This window comes from Daphnia magna, linkage group LG2 (genome assembly GCF_020631705.1).
Source record: "Daphnia magna isolate NIES linkage group LG2, ASM2063170v1.1, whole genome shotgun sequence".
Lineage (NCBI taxonomy): Eukaryota > Metazoa > Arthropoda > Branchiopoda > Diplostraca > Daphniidae > Daphnia > Daphnia magna.
The window spans coordinates 15,164,167-15,176,690 of NC_059183.1; the positions used below are offsets into that span (position 1 = coordinate 15,164,167).

General features: G+C 36.3%; 1 protein-coding gene across 2 annotated transcripts; it reads left to right on the forward strand.

Annotated features, from left to right (window-relative positions):
* Window positions 1-5,175: 5,175 nt before the first annotated feature.
* On the forward strand, window positions 5,176-7,755 carry LOC116917197 (otolith matrix protein OMM-64). 2 transcript variants are annotated; one of them, XM_045170328.1, is made up of 5 exons: window positions 5,176-5,482; window positions 5,551-5,842; window positions 5,910-6,539; window positions 6,603-6,733; window positions 6,800-7,755. In XM_045170328.1, exons 1-4 carry the CDS (start codon window positions 5,321-5,323, stop codon window positions 6,680-6,682), a joined length of 1,164 nt encoding a protein of 387 aa, XP_045026263.1. In that variant the 5' UTR covers window positions 5,176-5,320; the 3' UTR covers window positions 6,683-6,733; window positions 6,800-7,755. The 2 variants fall into 2 exon arrangements, with proteins under 2 accessions (XP_045026263.1, XP_032778464.1); XM_032922573.2 differs by having other exon boundaries at window positions 5,177-5,482; window positions 6,816-7,755.
* Window positions 7,756-12,524: the final 4,769 nt, after the last annotated feature.

Consider the following 12,524-nt stretch of genomic DNA (forward strand, 5'->3'; position numbering starts at 1 on the left):
AGCATCACCAATGACGACAACGCCTAGAATGCAAAAGATTCCCCGCCTGCTATTTCCTCATGTAATTCTGGCAGAGACCTGAAACGTATCAGGATTTTCCGTCGTAGTTTGCCTGATATGGTTAAGGCGAGATGGAGTTGAATTTTCTCTATGTAAAATTCTCATATCACATCGTTACCGGAGGTGTGACTAGAGGAATATTATTTTATTTATTTGGTTTGACGTTTGATTTATGCATTTGAAGATATTCCTAATCATTTTTAGGCATAATTTACTAGTTTATTTGACAAACCGCGTGAGTATTCACCGACATTTTGATTGGTTTTATACAGTTATAAAAGAAGTAAAAAACTCGTCAGAAACGTCTGAGGTCTGACCGGCGTCAGAGTAATAGATTACATGGTTTGAGTACTCCATGTAAAACGCCTGTAAATAAGCCACACCCCACGTCACCTTTCGCGAACCAGATTTTTTACAACTTGGTCTCCGCGAGACGGTCTCGAAGGGTCGAGACCGTCACCCGTACATCCCAGTGGGACTATCCCGGCCCTCTGATTGGCTCTCTCCCTCTCCTCACCCTATAGCCCCTCAACCCCTTCTGCTTGTGGTGTGTGGCCTGTGGGGCTGTGGCGTGTGTGGAGTAGTCGGGCTGCCGCCTTCATTTGTTTGTTTTTCATGTTTATTTATTTATGATTATTTATGTTTATATTTATTGTTTCTAACTTACTATTTTGTTAATAAACTATTTGTATCTTCATTATATCGTTTTAAATTTTATAGCACAGGAATAAATTAAATATTGGTGTGTTTTCATTATAACTATTGTTAATTGTCATCCATGGGCAATTGGGTTGGTGCGGGTCTGAGAAAAAAGGTTCAAAACCCGATTTTGGGAGAATCGGGAAAACTATATGTCCAAAAGTTTTAATACTTATAGGAATGGATAAATCTTGATAAGGTCTATCCAATTCTGCAAAAATTTTGCTTAAGGTGTACTAATTAGGAAAGTAAACCGCTTCGCCATTTTACGGGTAGGTCGGTGCGGTTTAGCGGGGCTAAGGAACCCCCTCATAAAAATACGTCATATTTCAATAATTTATTGCGGGAAAACTATAAGGAAAAAATTAATAAATTTTGCAGAAATGGATAGCTCTTAGTAAGCGCTATCCATTTCTGTAAAATAATTAACATAATTTTCATAAACAAACAAATTTTGGACAAGACGTTGTTTGTAGTTTTTGCGCTCTAGATATATATACTAGATCCAATAGACTTAAGTAACAATATAAATTTTTTTTAAACTTTTTTGTGTATGAATATTTTTTCGTTATCGTTGGATTTTTGTTTTTAATTTATTAATTTATGCTATTACACTACTTATACCTTTATTAAATCGCTTTTCAATTTATAAAACAGGAATGAATTAAACATCGGTGTGTTTCCATCAGAATTATTGTGAATGAACTCTCATGGGCAACTGGGTTGGTGCGGGCTGGAGAAAAACGGTTTCAACACCCGATTTTGGGACAATCGGGAAAACTATAAGTCCAAAAGTTTTAACAATTATAGGAATGGATATATCTTGATAAGATCTATCCATTTCTGTAAAAATATTGCTCAAAATTTCCTTATTGGAGAAGTAAACCGCTTCGGCATTTTTCAGGTAGGTCGGTGCAGTTTAGCGGGTCTAAGTTAACCCTCATCTCCCAGTAATACGGGAAATTTAAATAATTTTTTTCGGGGAAACTATAGGACCAAAATTAATAAATTTTATATAAATGGAAAGCTCTTGATAAGGGCTATCTATTTCTCTATAATTTATGAAAAAATATTCATACACTAAAAAGTTTCAAAAACAATGAAAATTATTACTTAAGTCTATAGGATCGAGTATATCTCTAGAGCGCAAAAACTACAAAAAAGTTCTTGCCCAAAATTTTTTTGTTTATGAAAATTGTCTTAACTTTTTTACAGAAATGGATAGCTCTTGATAAGAGCTATCCATTTCTGTAAAATTTATTAATTTTGGTCTTATAGTTTTCCCGCAAAAAATTATTTAAATATTAAGTATTATTCGGGGGTGGGGATTACCGGATACCCGCTAAACCGCACCGACCTACCGGAAAAATGGCAAATCGGGTTACTCTTCCAATAAGTAGTTTTTAAGCAATATTTTTGCAGAAATGGACAGATCTTATCCAGATATATCCATTCCTATAAGTTTTTTAAGTTTTGGACTTATAGTTTCCCCGATCATTACAAGATCGGGTTTTGGAACCGCCAACCCAAGGCCCATTGGATGACAATTTACACTTATTTAAGAAAACACACCGGTAATTAATTCAATCTATTATATAAAATGAAAAAAACAATTAATGTAAGTAAAAATATTGTATTTGTAAAACTTAATAAAGAACAAACAATAAATGTAAATAATAAAAATACACGAAAGAAACAAACAAATCAAAGCGGCAGCCCCACGGAAAACCACACTGTGTACATCAGGAAAATGTGGGAGCGGAAAGCAGAAAGACATAGAAGGATGTAAGGGTGAAGAGAGCCAATCAGAGGGCCGGGATAGTCCCACTGGGATGTACGGGTGACGGTCTCGACCCTTCGAGACCGTCTCGCGGAGACCAAGTTGATTTTTTACACCATCAGCATAGGTTCGCTCCCTCCGACAGTGCTGTGGCATGCGGAGACCTAACACACTACAAAGCAAAAGGCTATCCTTTCCCATTCAAAATCCGCTTGGTGCAGCACTTACGGAGGGAGTGAGGTTCGCAAAAAGTGACGACGGGCGTACAGGAGTAGTTTGACCATCTAATCTCAACACAGTCTTCACCAGTGAACTGATACTGATCCGATTCCGTGTCGTTAAAAAACGGATTTTTTGAGGGCCGTAGAACGGATTGGTTTCCGTTCTCTAACGCTAGAGTCGCATGAAGGCAATAACGTTATGCCTACCCCCTAGCGCCTCTAGCTGATTCATAATCGGATTCGTTTCAGTTAACCGATTTTTGACAAAGCAGCGCGTTGTTCAAATCAGTGAGCGGACCCGTTTCCGTTCACAGATCCGTTTCAGTTTATTATCAACTTGTTTTTATAATAAGAAGCGCTAAATAATAAAAACGCTAAATAATTCCCGCCATCGTGCTCGACGGCGATTGGTTGATTAATTTTTACATATTCGGGAAACAAAACCTTATTTCTAACATTTCCGTGGGCATCAGCGTAATCTTTGTGATCTGAGAATCACGAAAATGGTATACTATTTAATTGATTTTATCAAAGATAAGTAATCGAACAGTTAGCTTAAAGTTTGGGTGTGTAAGCTCAGCCCCCCTCCTCTTTAAGTCTGAAAATGGAATAATAATAATCTGAAAAAGAATAAAGCGGTAGGCTGCATAGCATTAGGCCTGTGCGCGTGAAAAAGCGTTCGCGTGAAAAAGCGTTCGCGTGAATCATACGGGCATAGACAGAAAAGTGATTGTTTTTCAATTCATATTCGGATTCAGCGTACAAAGTTGAATACAGACTATAAATTTTAATATTATCGAAGGTAGTTTGTATAGTATAATATGCGTTTGCGTGATAAAGTGTTTGGCGTGAATTACACGTACATGCCTTTATAACGGATTGTTTTTTAATTCAGATATAAATTCAGCGTAAAAAGTTAAATAAATGCTATTAATTTTAATGTTATCGAAGGTAATTTGCATTGAGTAATATGCGCCAGCGTGAAAAAGCGTTCGGCGTGAATTACACGGATATAGATAGAAAAGTGATTGTTTTTGAAATCATATTTGAATTCAGCGTAAAAAGTTGAATATTCAGCATTAATTTCATTGTTTTTGGTGTTAGCGGGGGGAGTTATTCGTTTTTGACAAAATTTTTCATAGAAACCAAACGACCCAATTCTCTTTCCTTATCTAGGCGACTTTTTTCGAGATTTTTTTTCGTCACAAACGGCAAACTCCCGCCAAATTTATGAAACCATTAGATGTACTCAATTTTTTACACTGAATCCGAATCTGAATTCAAAAACAATCACTTTTCTATCTATATCCGTGTAATTCACGCCCGAACGCTTTTTCACGCTGGCGCATATTACTCAATGCTAACTACCTTCGATAACAATAAAATTAATAGCATTTATTCAACTTTTTACGCTGAATTCAAATATGATTTCAAAAACAATCACTTTTCTATCTATATCCGTGTAATTCACGCCGAACGCTTTTTCACGCTGGCGCATATTACTCAATGCAAATTACCTTCGATAACATTAAAATTAATAGCATTTATTTAACTTTTTACGCTGAATTTATATCTGAATTAAAAAACAATCCGTTATAAAGGCATGTACGTGTAATTCACGCCAAACACTTTATCACGCAAACGCATATTATACTATACAAACTACCTTCGATAATATTAAAATTTATAGTCTGTATTCAACTTTGTACGCTGAATCCGAATATGAATTGAAAAACAATCACTTTTCTGTCTATGCCCGTATGATTCACGCGAACGCTTTTTCACGCGAACGCTTTTTCACGCGAACGCTTTTTCACGCGAACGCTTTTTCACGCGCACAGGCCTAATGCTATGCAGCCTACCGCTTTATTCTTTTTCAGATTATTATTATTCCATTTTCAGACTTAAAGAGGAGGGGGGCTGAGCTTACACACCCAAACTTTAAGCTAACTGTTCGATTACTTATCTTTGATAAAATCAATTAAATAGTATACCATTTTCGTGATTCTCAGATCACAAAGATTACGCTGATGCCCACGGAAATGTTAGAAATAAGGTTTTGTTTCCCGAATATGTAAAAATTAATCAACCAATCGCCGTCGAGCACGATGGCGGGAATTATTTAGCGTTTTTATTATTTAGCGCTTCTTATTATAAAAACAAGTTGATAATAAACTGAAACGGATCTGTGAACGGAAACGGGTCCGCTCACTGATTTGAACAACGCGCTGCTTTGTCAAAAATCGGTTAACTGAAACGAATCCGATTATGAATCAGCTAGAGGCGCTAGGGGGTAGGCATAACGTTATTGCCTTCATGCGACTCTAGCGTTAGAGAACGGAAACCAATCCGTTCTACGGCCCTCAAAAAATCCGTTTTTTAACGACACGGAATCGGATCAGTATCAGTTCACTGGTGAAGACTGTGTTGCTAATCTATGACTCTGTCGGCGTCTTTTTCTGTTGGCGCGCCAGAACGTTCTCTTTTCTACTGTTGTTATTGTCGTCTGCATTTTTTAAGCTCGTGATCACGAACTAAAGTTTTTTTTTATTCGCTGGACATGGGGAAAAAACGAGCTCTTAAAGCGTCAAAGGAAAAGGTGGTTGTAGAAAAAACGGTTGTATTTAAATGTAACAAAAAACGTAAAAGATTCAGCCAACCTTTGAAAGAATCGAACAAACCATCAACCGTACGAGACCGTAAAAATTCCCTTACAAAACTGGTATTTTTAAAGCTTTGCTTGTTTTCTTACATAGTATTCCTATGATTATTTTACTTTACTCCCTACAGTTGAAAGCCCTTGAAGCATTTAGTGGAGTCAATGCAATGCTGTTCCTTCACTCACCAAATTGGAAAAAGTCCTCAGTAAGAATCCGAGTTTATGGGAAACTAGGAAGAAAACTGAAGAAGACTCCAGCCTTTAAATTAATCCAAAAGACTTTTTACAAAGAAGTTTCCTTATTCAATAAGACTCGTCCTGCTCCGGCTGCAGATAAAAATGCTCTTTATGTACACACAGAGGATGAACCAGATCAAGTTGAAGATGAAACACTTGCTGAAGATGAAAAAGTTCTTGATGATGGTGAGTTTTGTAATTAAGATTTTCCATTTTGAACAATTTGTAATATTTTTTATTTTTTTTATTTTAGCTCTGCAGGCTATGCCTAGCTACAGAGGTGAACATCTAAATGATGACATACCTAGTGAGTTTGAAAGTGATGATGATGAAGGTGACAAATCAGATGAAGACCTTATCTACATGTCAGATGAAGATGACGACGAAGTTGTTGCCACAACGTCTATTCTCACTCCAGTGAACACCAAGTCTGAGAAGAATCCTATGGTTATCTTGCCTGGATTAAATGCTTTGACCACCTTGCTTAATCTCGCAACGGTTGCTACCTCGACTAGTCCCGCTCCAATTACTACCTCTTCTACTCACACTCCTGTTACTGTCTCGTCTTCTCTCGCCTCAAAGGTCAAATCGTCACCAGCCCATACTCCTGTTGCCACCTCTTCTAGTCTCGATTCTAAGGCTATCACACCAAGTTGTCTTGAAACCGCAACGAAGAAAATGGAAGAAGAAACAATGAAAAAAAGGGAACTATTAAATAAAAAAAGAAGAGAAAAGTATCAAGCCAGCGATAAATTCAAACATGGCAGCCGAACAATATATGCCAGCGATGATGATGAACGTCCGTTGAAAAAGACCAAAACGAGCCATGATAAAAGCGTATCGAATTGTAGGGACGAAATTGGCAGTGCAAGCCCTTCAACAGGTATTGTTTTAAAAAGAACGATTATTCTATTTAAAATGCAGGTATTATAATTGTCGTTATTAGATTTATCTAATGCTTCCAATACAAATGAAAAGCCCGATGAAGTAAGTGTGGCAAAGCGGCTTGAGGCAGAGTGGCAGTGATTGAGCTTTAAAAAGCTCTTGAGTAAAATGAGAAAGACAATGACTATTCAGGTTTGTCAAATTCCTTTGTTATTGCATTAATACCATTCAAACAATATATGTGTGTATTTCATAAAGGTTTTCTGTGAACTAGGAAGTACGTGCCACTTGGGGGGAATGGGGTTGTAAAGGAGGTTTTCAAAGGCTGTGCACGCAAGGAAACGGGAGAGGTGAAACAGCGTGATTTATTTTCTATGGACCAATTGCATCGGTATTGTCGAGTTTGAGGCTTGTGGGTGGGACGTGACACCGAGTGTTGCATGGGATCTCCCCCTGAACTTGCAGCATCTTTCGTAAATGCTTAACACCGGGCAAGCATTAGTCTTCAGGAAAAGAAGCCATTGTTTTATCTTGCTTACAAAACGGCCATTACGAAAGATAATCCTAAACGCGGACTCCTTATGCAACGCTCGTTTGGAAAGCACCTCCAGCCACGAAGCCGGGCATATTTTTTCCAACCACTGAAGCGGGTGAAATAAATTCTTATCGTTCCACAAAGAATTTTGACTCAATTGTATTGAACTCCTAATGGATTCAACACAGAATTCGTATCCGAAGTACACAACAAAAGTTCTAAGGAAGATAATCATTACAACAAATTTGACATCCTGTTCTCGTTTAACGATTCAAGACGTACAACAAAACCTTTTTTACCCAACAGCCTAAACGGCTGGGATAAATAGAGATGTGAGAGAGTGAAAAAAAAAGAAATACTTGAAATTACTTACAGACTACTCGTTAAGAAATTTTTACTGCAATTGGATGTTTAACGAATATCTGAATTCACATCATATTGAATGCTAGAACCGACGCGAGATGGCACCACCACGGTACGGCCGCGATTTCTTTCCCTCTATTCTCTTTGGTTGGCAATGGGACCGTCCCGCGACAAATCCAACCTATTGTGTTATCACGGCCCTGTTTAAAAAAAAATCAATTTCTCTCTGTGATTTTCCCTCAATTTTTCTGTGGCTTTCCTCAGTTTCCCATTGGTTGTCAGTCTGCTCTCGTTTCCAATAAATTAGTAACTTGTGTTTGATTTCTCAATCAATAGACCATTTTCACGTTGCGAAAAGCAGTATTCATGTAGTCCGGCAACCCTGCAAGCCGCCATTTGTAGTTTTACTTAGCCTTGTTTAGGTGGATTTAACATAGGCTAACGACTTTGAGGACTGATTTCTCCCATTAATTTTGCTACCAGGAGCAAAATTATTGTGGCACGTTGTACGTCAGAATATTGCCAACATTTCAAGTGCCAAATTTTCAAGAATTCGCTACAACTAGTACTTGAAATCGTCGTTACAGTGAAGGGCTATCAGCATTTGAAACAATAACAAACAGTCAACAGCAATGGTAACTTTAAAAAATGTGTAATTTTCTTATAAAACTTAAATTTCTTGGTATAATTAGGAATGTAAATGTCTTCTGAGGATGCAGAAGATCTTTTACATGATTCAGTTATTGAATTATTTGACTTATCTGATTATTCTTCAACTTTGCCAAACGATACTAAAGAAAGATATGTTGCTAAGCTTAATGAAGTACAGTGTGACTGTCCTTACGTCATAGAAAATGGCCTACTTAATGGTTAACCTGAATACCTCCTATGGCGGTGTTGCGTTACCGGGCAACAACCAATCAGAGGAAAAAAAAGGGTTACGACCACGCTATCTGGCGCTTGCTACTGCTACTGCTTCGAAAACCTAAATACAAGGTTGAGCAATAACAGGATTCCATGTATTTTTTACTAGGGGCCCTCACTCCGTTCAGGAAGTTCCCGATAGGGTACGGCCTGGTCGCCAATTCGCCATAATATCTCGGAAACCGTTTGCTCTTCCGGCAAAACAGACTCCGTATACATGTCCTATGAGGCGTGCGATGATCATCAACGCCTTCATCCCGCCTTCCCACTTTTGTCAAAATCGGCCAAAAACGACATCTCATGAAATTCTCCAAAAATCAGACGGCATGATCGAAATTGAACGCTGATTTCGATTTAGTCATTGGTTTTCTCGTTAAACTAGCCGTTTTAAAAATTAACGAAAATAGTGCTGTTGGCGCACCAACTTAATTTATGGTTTTTAAGGTTTAAATAAAAAACTAAAAGACCGATAGAAAAATAAACCTGATTTCCGTGATTTTCATTCCATTCTGAATCGAAATCATGTATTTTAAGCAAAATTTGAAATTTGGCAAAAATTGAAAAAGTGGGAAGGCCAATAGGAAAAAACCTGATTTTCGTGATTTTCATTCAATTCTGAATCGAAATTATGTATTTTAAGCAAAATTTGAAATTTGGCCAAAAATGAAAAAGTGGAAAGGGTATAGCCTTTCCACTTTTGTCAAGATCGGCCAAAAATGACATCTCTTGAAATTCTCCAAAAATCAGACAGAGTAATCGAAATTGAACGCTGATTTCGATTGAGTCATTGGTTTTCTCTTTAGACTATCCGTTAAAAAAATTAACGAAAACAGTTCTGTTAGCGCACCAACTTCATTTATGGTTTTTAACATGTAAATGAAAAACTATAAGACCAATAAAAAAATAAACCTGATTTCCGGGATTTTCATTCAATTCTTAATCTAAATCATGTATTTTAAGCCAAATTTGAAATTTGGTCAAAAATGAAAAAGTGGGAAGGGTATAGCCTTTCCACTTTTGTCAAAATCGGCCAAAAAGACATCTCTTGAAATTCTCCAAAACTCAGACGGCATAATGGATATTGAACGCTGATTTCAATTTAGTCATTGGTTTCTCTTTAGACTAGCCGTTTAAAAAATTAACAAAACAGTTCTGTTAGTTAGCGCACCAACTTCATTTATGGTTTTTAACATGTAAATGAAAAACTATAAGACCAATAGAAAAATAAACCTGATTTCCGTGATTTTCATTCAATTCTGAATCTAAATCATGTATTTTAAAATCTAAATCATGTATTTTAAGCCAAATTTGAAATTTGGTCAAAAATGAAAAAGTGGGAAGGGTATAGCCTTTCCACTTTTGTCAAAATGGGCAAAAAACGACATCTCTTGAAATTCTCCAAAAATCAGACGGCATAATGGAAATTGAACGCTGATTTCAATTTAGTCATTGGTTTTCTCTTTAGACTAGCCGTTTAAAAAATTAACGAAAACAGTTCTGTTAGCGCACCAAATTCATTTATGGTTTTTAACATGTAAATGAAAAACTATAAGACCAATAGAAAAATAAACCTGATTTCCGTGATTTTCATTCAATTCTTAATCTAAATCATGTATTTTAAGCCAAATTTGAAAAAATGCCAAATTTGAAATTTGGCAAGTCAAAATGGAAAAAGCTTTGGAAATTCTCAAAATCAGACGGCATAATGGAATTGACGCTGATTTCAATTTAGTCTTGGTTTTTTTTTAGGCCTTTAAAATTCAAGTTTATATAGTAATGAAAACAGTTCTGTTAGCGCACCAACTTCATTTATGGTTTTTAACATGTAAATGAAAAACTATAAGACCAATAAAAAAATAAACCTGATTTCCGGGATTTTCATTCAATTCTTAATCTAAATCATGTATTTTAAGCCAAATTTGAAATTTGGTTGAATTTCAAAAAAGAAAAAAAGTGGGAAGGGTATAGCTTTTCCACTTTTGTCAAAATCGGCCAAAAAGACATCTCTTAAAATTCTCCAAAAATCAGACGGCATAATGGAAATTGAACGCTGATTTCAAATTAGTCATTGGTTTTCTCTTTAGACTAGCCGTTTAAAAAATTAACGAAAACAGTTCTGTTAGCGCACCAAATTCATTTATGGTTTTTAACATGTAAATGAAAAACTATAAGACCAATAGAAAAATAAACCTGATTTCCGTGATTTTCATTCAATTTTGAATCTAAATCATGTATTTTAAGCCAAATTTGAAATTTGGTCAAAAATGAAAAAGTGGGAAGGGTATAGCCTTTCCACTTTTGTCAAAATCGGCCAAAAAGACATCTCTTGAAATTCTCCAAAAATCAGATGGCATAATGGAAATTGAACGCTGATTTCAATTTAGTCATTGGTTTTCTCTTTAGACTAGCCGTTTAAAAAATTAACAAAACAGTTCTGTTAGCGCACCAACTTCATTTATGGTTTTAAACATGTAAATGAAAAACTATAGAACCAATAGAAAAGTAAACCTGATTTCCGTGATTTTCATTTAATTCTGAATCTAAATCATGTATTTTAAGCCAAATTTGAAATTTGGCCAAAAATGAAAAAGTGGGAAGGGTAAAGCCTTTCCACTTTTGTCAAAATCGGCCAAAAAGACATCTCTTGAAATTCTCCAAAAATCAGACGGCATAATGGAAATTGAACGCTGATTTCAATTTAGTCATTGGTTTTTTCTTTAGACTAGCCGTTTAAAAAATAGCTAAAATAGTTCAGTTTTTGTTTACTTTCTGTAGCAGACAAAAACTGGCGGGCTCCCTTATCAGCCCGCCAGTTTCCTCTACAACATCCATTTTTGTCTGCTACAGAAAGTAAACACGTCTACAAAAAAATTAATAATAAATAAAGTACAGTCTATATCGAGGTCAAATAAAAATTACAAGATTACCTGATAACGAAGGAATTTCGTGATCCAATTATGAATGGAAAGAAAGATAATTTCAATGGAAAAAATTAAAACTAAAACTACAACGGGCGAAACTCCGTAAGCCGCCATGCAAGAACTGTTACTAGTTCGTGTCCAATTTTTTTTTCACAATTTTATTGAACTGGCAACTTCGGACGTTAGCCAACTCTATTGGAACGATGAAATCGATAAAAAACTTTAGAGGAAAATCAAAATTGATAGTAATTCTAAATTGGTATTGATAGATGGCGCTGGTGGTTGGTGACTATTTATTTCCAGTAAAAAAAAATGAATGGTGCTTCCAGGGGTGCTGAAAATTTAAGAGGTAATTTGGTGTTCCGTAGGTTTGACGAGAAAACCATTAACTTAAGCAAAACCAGTGTTCAATTTTGATAGTACCGTGTGATTTTTTTTCTCCAAGGCTTTCGGGAACTTCACGAACACAGAGAGCCGTTGAGTCATTCGCCCTACAAAGCCTCCAACAGCAAGCGGCATCTAGTGACATACAAAAAAGATGCAGCAAACCTTGAACTCGGGATTCCGGTGCTTCCTGTTCCTTATGCAAACGAAGTAAGCCGAAAACCAGTGCCCTGTGTCGAAACTTAAGCAATTAAAAGAATGATTGTAGAAAAAGCGTTTTTGTCGCTGTTTTACTTAACAATAGAACGGATGACATTAAAAGCACAGTTAACGTAGCCTAATAGTTTGATATTTGATTGGTAGGTGGGACATACCTAAATTTCACTGACGCTGGTGTATGTCAAGATAATTAAAAATCCCGAATTCTGGCACGGACGGTTCAACTGGCACTTTTACTTAATTTGTTAATTATTTTTTAAACCGAAGAAAAGCCAGTCTAAAACTGATTTCAGTTTTAGACGAACAACAGCTAATTGCCTGGTAACGATACAACTCTGCCCACACGAACAGCAATTATGCGACAAACCATCATCAGAAAGGTAATGCTTACATTTGAATAATTTCACCCGTTGATTAATACACGTTTTCAACGCATGCAACCTTCTGATTTAATTTCTTGATTTCAACTGCGTCTTGATGACTTCCTGCAGTGGGAATGTGGTATTTAACGCAAGTTTCCTAGAATGAGAGAAACAACTGCGCAGCTCGATGAGTAAAGAATTGTGACAGGCAAGATGGATTCAAAATTCTAGCTGTCAACTTGTTTTCTTTCGTCATCTTTCATGTATCATATATG